Source organism: Centruroides sculpturatus, unplaced genomic scaffold (genome assembly GCF_000671375.1).
Source record: "Centruroides sculpturatus isolate CEXI.00-Female unplaced genomic scaffold, Cexi_2.0 scaffold762, whole genome shotgun sequence".
NCBI classification, from domain to species: Eukaryota; Metazoa; Arthropoda; class Arachnida; order Scorpiones; family Buthidae; genus Centruroides; species Centruroides sculpturatus.
The window spans coordinates 398,646-407,288 of NW_019384911.1; the positions used below are offsets into that span (position 1 = coordinate 398,646).

General features: G+C 27.5%; 1 protein-coding gene across 1 annotated transcript; it reads right to left on the minus strand.

Annotated features, from left to right (window-relative positions):
- Window positions 1–1,132: 1,132 nt before the first annotated feature.
- LOC111631656 (putative leucine-rich repeat-containing protein DDB_G0290503) lies at window positions 1,133–5,986 on the minus strand (the record flags this gene model as incomplete). The annotated part of the gene is made up of 4 exons (XM_023375954.1): window positions 1,133–1,368; window positions 1,436–1,520; window positions 1,613–1,680; window positions 1,794–5,986. Coding segments are annotated over 4 exons (4,459 nt in total), but the record flags the coding sequence as incomplete, so codon positions are not given.
- Window positions 5,987–8,643: the final 2,657 nt, after the last annotated feature.

Below are 8,643 nucleotides of genomic sequence, written 5' to 3' on the forward strand. Positions count from 1 at the left end.
TGATTTGAAAATTGTTAATTTCTGTGTCAACTTCATTTATATTACAATTTTCTTCTGATGATACATTTTCAAGTACCTTTTCATTCTCATATTCAGTTTCATTTATGTCAATACAATCAATATTTCTTGTTTGTGTCACTGTTTTAATATCATCATGTAGGTACAGTACTGTATACCATACAATTACTGCAGCATTTTTCACTTTTAGTGTTTCCTTTTATGGGGGCACTAATACATATAGGTGTATAAGATGTTTACATTAAGTAGATAGACATTAATGAAAATCTTATAAATTAAGAAAACTAAACTTTGAAAAATTGTCTTTTTGTCGAGCAATGGTTCACAAATGCTGCTTGTTTCTTTGTGGAGCACCAGTTGAGAAACACTTCACTACTAAATGATCTTACAGAATTGTAATTCAAATGTAATTGTAAAAAGTTTTAAGCTTAACTAAATATGTAACTCATTCTCAGTATCCATATAGATTTTACAATTTTTACACTATTGGTAAGCATCATTGTTTTCTCAATACATATATGTACTGTAGTGTACATTTAATGGCAGATATATTCTCAGAAATTGGTTTAAATATTTTGTCATTAGCAACCATTGCAGTGTACTTAGACAAGCTGTATATGGTATAGTCATACTCATAAAGGTTGTAGGTAACATAGCTGTAATGCAATAAGTATTTATGTATCTAAACATAGAAAAACTTTTCTAAAAACTAAACAGGCAAATTTTTCAGTTCAATTATGATCTTATGAGACCTTTATTGTTAAGCAATGCATGACTAAATGATCTGATCTGTATCATAAAATTGGATCATCAATAGATACATAAACAAATTCTATAAAATGAGTTCAAAAAAACTTTATATTTTCAAATATATGCATTAAAAATAAAATCTAGCAAATTTCTACAAATTAAGTTTATTAAAATACACTTTATAAGTGATTAATAAAAATATATATATAATATTATTTGCTTAAATAAAGATTATTTTCTATCAAAATAATTCAATTAAGCACAAATTCTTATATAATCATCTGGTTATATTTCAAATATAAAATAATACCAAAGTTTTTGAACTTTTATAACAAAAATTTGTTTTTATTCATTGAAACAAAGTATTTAATGATTTTAAAAAAATCAAAATTATTATTAATAACAAATTAAAATATATAATGTACAGTAGAAATTATACATGCTTATAAATATTTTAAAGAATAATATTTACTAAATGCACAAATATTTAAGGAGGAGTTGGAGGGATTGGTGAAAAAAGATCATCACTTCCTTCTTCACTGTCACTAGTTACTACAGTTTCTTCCTCAGTTTGTGCATTTAATGATTTATTTTCACCTTCTGGAATTATATAAACAACATTTAGTATATGTTATGTTAAACATTAAACTTTATTATTGAAACTTACCACAAACTGACGTTTGCAGTTGAATTTCCATTTGACGTATCTGTTCCTTCATCTGTTGTATATCTAGACGTATTTTCTCTCGAATCTATTGAATATAAAATATATATAAATGAGATACTAATTCATATTTTCATAATTCCAATAGTCATAGTTTTAAATTTTATTTAAAATACATACATTTGATTGGTTTGAATATTCTCTTGATGCTGTATTTTCAGAATTTATTGTAAGAGAAACTTGACTAGCTGAAATAATAATAATATATCTTAATGAAAATTTTAAAATAATAATAGCAATAAATTTAATTTATTTCATTAATATTTTAAAATATAAATATTAAATCAGATATTTAACTTACCATTATTTTTTAGCAATGAATTGGTCTGACATATCAAGTTTTTATTCTCTGGGATTATATTTTGTATATTTGTATCTTTTGGTTTACTATCTTCTATTATTTCTTGAGACATATCACTGTCAGATTCACTATTGGAATCTGATATATAAGTTTTTATGCGTTGAAAATTTTTTTGACATTTAAACTTTTCAGGGGTGATCTGTGCTCCCATATCATTTGATACATTAAAGTTCTTTCGTGATGTTAAACTATTTGACAAATGACTATTTACTTTCAAAGAAAATGATTCTTTCTTAGGACTGTCATTAATTTTATTTTTTGTCTTTTTTGCATCATTAAATGTTTTTGAATTATAGAGATCATCTTGATTTATGGTTTCATCTAACTTATTTTTATTTGCATTCTGAATAAATTCATTTTTATCTTGACTAACAGTAAGCTTGACATTCAATGGATGAATACCTTTAATCGAATTTATTTTAGTTGTTTGATTTTGTTTTGGATGTTGTAGATTTTTAAGTGGTGCTACAAGACTTTCAGCAAATATCATATCTGGGTCACTTGAAGGGCAAGACATTTCATTCAAAAATCTTTCTAAGTTTCTATTTGAAGATGTAATCAAAGTATCATTTTGACCTAATATTTGATTAATTTCCTCTGGAGTATCTTCTTGACTTATTCTGTTAATTTTTTCTAATAAATTATTTTTATCATTTTGTAAATTGTTGCATTTATTCGGAATTGAAGAAACTAAAAACTGTTCTGTATCTAACTGTTCTGAAGTTTCATCACTGATTTCAATTACTTGTGAAGTTATTTTTAAATTATTTTTATCATTGTAAGTCTTTCTTCTATTAATTTTATTTGCATTACAGTTTTTTCGTAAATTGGTAAGATCATCTGTATCCAAAGCAGATGTGTTGATTTGAAAATTGTTAATTTCTGTGTCAACTTCATTTATATTACAATTTTCTTCTGATGATACATTTTCAAGTACCTTTTCATTCTCATATTCAGTTTCATTTATGTCAATACAATCAATATTTCTTGTTTGTGTCACTGTTTTAATATCATCATGATCTCTATAAACTTCTTGTTTATTTTCTTCAGATAACTCGTAAATTTCTGAATGATTTATTTTATTTTTTACATTTTTCATAATTTCTTTGTTTACATTTGCAAGCAGATCTGAATCTGTAGTTATTGTACTGGTTTGAAATTTATCACTACTATTATGAATCTTTTCAGTATCATTGGCATCATATTTTTTATCCAAAGATGTATTTTCACAACTAATTTTGTTTACATTATCAAGATTAATTTTGTTCCTTTCTGAAGATATTTTAGAATTATCACTTAGACATCCATGAATTGATTCTTTGTCAATTTCATTTTCTTCATTAATCTCTGAATAATATATTTTATTTTTAATTGTTGTATCTAGAGAGATCTCTTTATTTAGATCAGCAAGAAGATCCTCTGAATATGATATTGGTGAATTTTTGCAAATCTTGTAATCCAAATTTTTATTTAATTTATCGATTTTAATACTTTCTAATTGTGTAAATCTATTCTCATTATTAGAAACACAAGATATAGTTTTCTCTTTATCCCAATGAAATTCTTCATTGAAATTTCCAATTACTGCATTTTCATTTTGAATTGTTGTTTTCTGCATTTCATTTATAATGCTAGGACTCAACTGACAATCTTGTTTATTTTCAATGTCAACAGATCTGTGATTTTCTGTTTGCACTTCTCCACTATTTTTAATGAAAGTAATTATTAAATTATTCTCATTCTTCTTTATATCAATTTTGCACTGACATCCTGGACAATTTGTTTCAATGAATCTATTTTCTGTTTTTGTAATTTCCATTAAATTATCTAATGGAATAGTAATATTAACAGTTTGTGTATCTTTAGAAAACTCTTTAAAAATGCCAGATTTTCTAGTTTCTAATGATAATGTGGGAGTTGAACTTGAAAGAGTTTTGTGCATGCCAATACTTTGAGTGCTAGGTTCTTCATGAAGCTGAAATAAATTACCTGTATTTTCAGAAATATTTTTATCAAAATTTATTAACTGTTCACATGTTTTCTCACATTCAGTCATAATTTCATTTTGAGGGAAATTTGAATAATTTTTGCCTTCTTTAAATTCAGATTTTCTAATTAATTCCAGATCTGTTTTGTTTGCACTATCTAAAGTTTTACAAATATTTTGTGTCTCATTTATTGTACTTTTAATTTCATCAGGTAAATGATCTGATTTCTTATTACTATTGGCAAATTCTGAGCATACTTCAGTTAATAAGTCAAGAGTATTTCGATACTCAACTAATTCTTTTAAATCTTGTGTTTCAATTTCAAGACAAAAAGTTTTTCTTTTTGGTTTATCAGAGTTTATCTTTGGTGTGTATAAAATTTCATCTTCTGAATCATCACCACCATCATTATTATTTGTTGTTGTTACAGTTATATCAGTAAAATTTTTTGATCTATTACATTCATTAGATAAATTAAAACTGGAGAAATTAACTGCTGAATCCATTTGTTTCTGAGCAACTGTAATATTTTTGTCTTCAGTAATAAATGATTTTTTATTTGAAGAAACAATTGGTTGTAAAGTTTCTGGAACTGTAGGAGGAGGAAAACTTTCTTCCAAATTTACTTTATCAGAAATTAAAGTAGTGGTTTTACTTGAAATTTTATTTATTTCATTTTCTTGAATATTCTTTAGAAAAAAAGTGTGATTAGTATTTTCTTCAACTTTGGCATTTTCATTGTTGTTTTTACAAATACTTTTGTCAGTTTGAAATTCATCATTTATAAGACATTTTTCAGTTTCAGATTTAGATAATTTCTCATTTAAAAATACTTCAGAAGAAAAAATAATTTTATCATCATTAAAATTGTTTTCATTTTTTAATATATTATTGACTTCAATTTTTGAAGAAAGTTCATTTTTCTGAGAATTAGATTCATTTCCATAATTAGTTTCAATATCAGAAGTTTTATTTCCTGGAACAGTAGGAATTTTTTGTAATTCAACATGTGTACTTGCTTTCTGTGTTGAAAGATTTTTATTTATTTCATCAGTTTCAATACTTTCTAATTGTGTAAAATTAGAAACATCAGAAATAGCCCCCTTTGTGCTTAAATCAAATTCTTCATTGAAATTTCCAATTACTACATTTTTACTTTGAATAATCATTCTCTGCGTTTCATTTATTACACTTGGACTCAATTGACAATCTCGTTTATTTTCACAATTTGTTTCATTTTTTATAACTAAAGCATGTGATTCTGCCATTGAAATCTCTTCGATCCAATCTATATAATTCTCTTCTGAATATGATGTTTGACTTTTTAAGCTATTCTTTCTTCTCTTGACACTTCTAGTTTCCATTTTGGATAAGCTAATGGATAAATCCTTTTTTTTACTTTTTAATTGTTCAATATTCAAAGCTGGTGTCAAAAATAAATCACAATCACTATTTTCATTATGATTTTTGTCATTACTATTAGTTGAAATTTTATCTTGCACTTTGCAATTGTCATCTACAATGATACATGAATCAATGCTGTTAATAGATTTATTATTTAATTTATTATAAGATTTTATATCTGATTTTTGTAAATCAGAATTTTTATCATTTGAAATTAAAATTTTTGATTTAAAGTTTTTTTTCTTTTGTTTTTTGGGTGAATTTTGACTAGCTATGAATATATACGGATCTTCAGTTTCTTCTACAAAAAGTTCTGAAACATCAGCAGAATCAATAGATTCATTTTTTGATGTAAAAACTTTCATTTCTTTTTGTGAATATATAGTTGATTTATCTAAATTATAAGATTTTTGTTCTTTGGGTATTAGTTTAGACACTCTTCTTTTAAATATTGTATCTGGGAAACATGGACTAGCAGATACTTCAGAAACTTTTTTTTTCTGAATTTTTCTTTTGGGTAGGGTATGCCTGTGTGCATTTTTAGTATTCTGTTTATTATTTGAAGTTGGAGTGGAATAATTATAAAAAATGTTTTCTTTACAATGTAATGTTCTTGAAGAATTTTCATCTTGATCATCAGTTATTTTCTTTCTTTCTAAATTGGAAACTTTTAAACTTTTGTCTAAATATTTTTCTATTGTAAAAAAGTTTGTTCTTCTTCTAAGTCTTTTAATTGCACTTCTAGAAAGAACAAAAAAATTAAATGATAATTATATTTTTCCAGGTTTTATTCGTAAGTTTTATTCGTATAAATTAGTTAAAATTTTACCGGTTATGGGCCGTTTTAAGCGCTTTCGAAGCCCCGACCCAGTTTTTAAGGAGAATTAAACGCGTAGATATACACAAAAGTATCGGCATTGAGAAGAGGTCTAATATTATCGTTACGTCACATAAAGTTATATAAATGGGGCCGTACGGGTGGCCTAAAATTGCCCAACCTAAAGCCGCCACTGTGTATAATTAGCGCTTAATCCAGGCGTTCTTACTTCCAATAGGAGAAAAGGGTTTTAAAAAATTTCTTATTTGTAGAATGAAGCGAACGTCGATTGGTTTTGCCCATCGCCCCTTACTTTTTATTAAAAGAATCATTTTTTTAAATATGAAATTTTCTAAAAATTCAATTTTAAATTAATCTAGAAAGTTCATTTTTATCTTCTAATTTAAAAAAAATTAATAATTTTTACTATAAAAAATTTAGAATTGATTTTTAATCCAAAAATACGCGAGTTTAAGCCAGGCGTTGCTTTTCTGGCCAACAAAAAATTGCGTAAAAACTGATGGAACCGGGTTGAAAAGTAAAGCTCAGCAAAAACATCTAAATAAAGGAAACTTTTGAAAGCAGTGGCGTAGAAAACTAGAACCAGATTCAACAGTAAGATTAACGTGTGAATAAAGTGCGCGTTGCATTACACAGACTGCGCGTGCCTTAAAGTGCCTTCGCTAATATCGCTTAATGATGCGCTAAAGTTTGGCCAAATTATCGTAATTGCAACGAATTTAAGTCAGAAAGTAAAACTTAAAGCCTTTATTTTCTGTGACAATGCTCGTTTTCTCGATTTATTATCTCGGTGACATCGCTTCGTCCAAAACTTTCTCTTGTAGTCTGTGTAACGCGCTTTATTCGCACGTTAAGTCTTACTGCCAAATCTGATTCCCGTATTATTATGCCACGACTTTCAAACGTTTTCCTCATTTAATTTTTTCGCCGAGATTTATTTTTAACCCGGTTCCAATAATATTTTTATGGGATTTCGAGTGTTTTTCAGTCATCGGTAACTTCGTAATAATTCTATTTTCACTCGATAGTCACATTTTAGCCTTCAGTACGTTATGTCACGTAATAACAGATTGACGAATAATATGTCGAAATGTAAGAACACGGGCTCTTATTATATAAATAATCGGTATTTTTAAATAAAACCTTCTATAGAGTAAACGGGAGGCGGTCGACTCTCGAACGACTTATTAAACGCAGATTCCTTCTACAGTAGATCGTTCGGCAACTCGGTGTCGCTATTGTAAATCTATGCGACAAAATCCCAATCGCGTAAGTCCGAAACGACCCAACGAATTTATTCAAAATTTAACGCGTCCATAGTACTCGTCGCGGACACTAAATACTTTTAAATTTCATTCGAATCGGTTAGTTGGTCGTGGAGATATTAAGGATCAAAGTTGGCACTTTAACATTACACGCGTGGCCGAACTTTACCGCACCGAGGTACTTGTAAAATGTGCGTGTACGTCTGTTCTCTATACATTTCTAAACCCTTCTTTACCGATCTGCACCAAAATTTTTATAGCAGTTCTATAAAAATATCGGCTACCACTAAGCCCGAAAATCCCATTCTTCCCCCGATTTCGTCCCTTTGATAATTAGTGATAAATATGTATAACAATAACAAGATAAAACGAAGCTTTTAATACGGCTTCCATTTGAATATTTTCTTATTTTCTCCCAGGCAGAGGTGGGTGTATCTGCTAATTGAATATGTAGCGTAAGAACCGCTTTAAATTATCATATGTTTTAAGAAAATCTTCCAGTTATATTTCGTGGCACGCCATAAACTAAAATAACTTTGATAATTAATGTAAATTTTTAAAGAGGCGAGAATTTTTTTATTTATTAAGAATTTTATAGTTGTTAAAAGCTATTATTATTATTATTAAAGTTTTATATTTAAGTATACTCGAACTTTGAATAAAACATCTCACACGAATTACCAACTGCTTTTGATTTAAATTAATGTTATGAACGCGAGCATTTTACGTGTTAAAATATAAAACATTTATTTAAATGATTTGATTATAAATGTTTAATAAATTTGATAATATTTATGTATAAGGTATATATTTTAAAATAATATTTTTGAAATCTCGTACAGTCAAACTTCGATTTAGCAATACCGTTTACACGCCTGCAAAATTCTCATCGAGTATGGTTTTAAAGTGCTCCAAACAATAACATTTATGTTTAATATTGAGATGTACAGAAAAATTTGAATTTCATTTGGTACTATAATTCGCAGATTCGTTCACAAATATTCATTGGCTCTTAATGAGGGGGTGCTGTTTGGGAAGGCGCGTATCGAGATTTGACTGTCAATATAAAACGTTGTGTATAAGTCTTATATATGTATATACAGTGGTTCGGCAATTTAGTAACTCCTAAATGGTGGGACGATTTGTGGCTGAATGAAGGATTCGCGCGATATTTTGCGTCGGTAGGAGTTCACGGCATCCACCCGGAATGGAGAATGGTAAATAAATACAGAATTCTTTTTCTTTCGAACATTTCTTTAAAGAAAAAAAAAATCTTCGTTAGACTCGTTACTCAT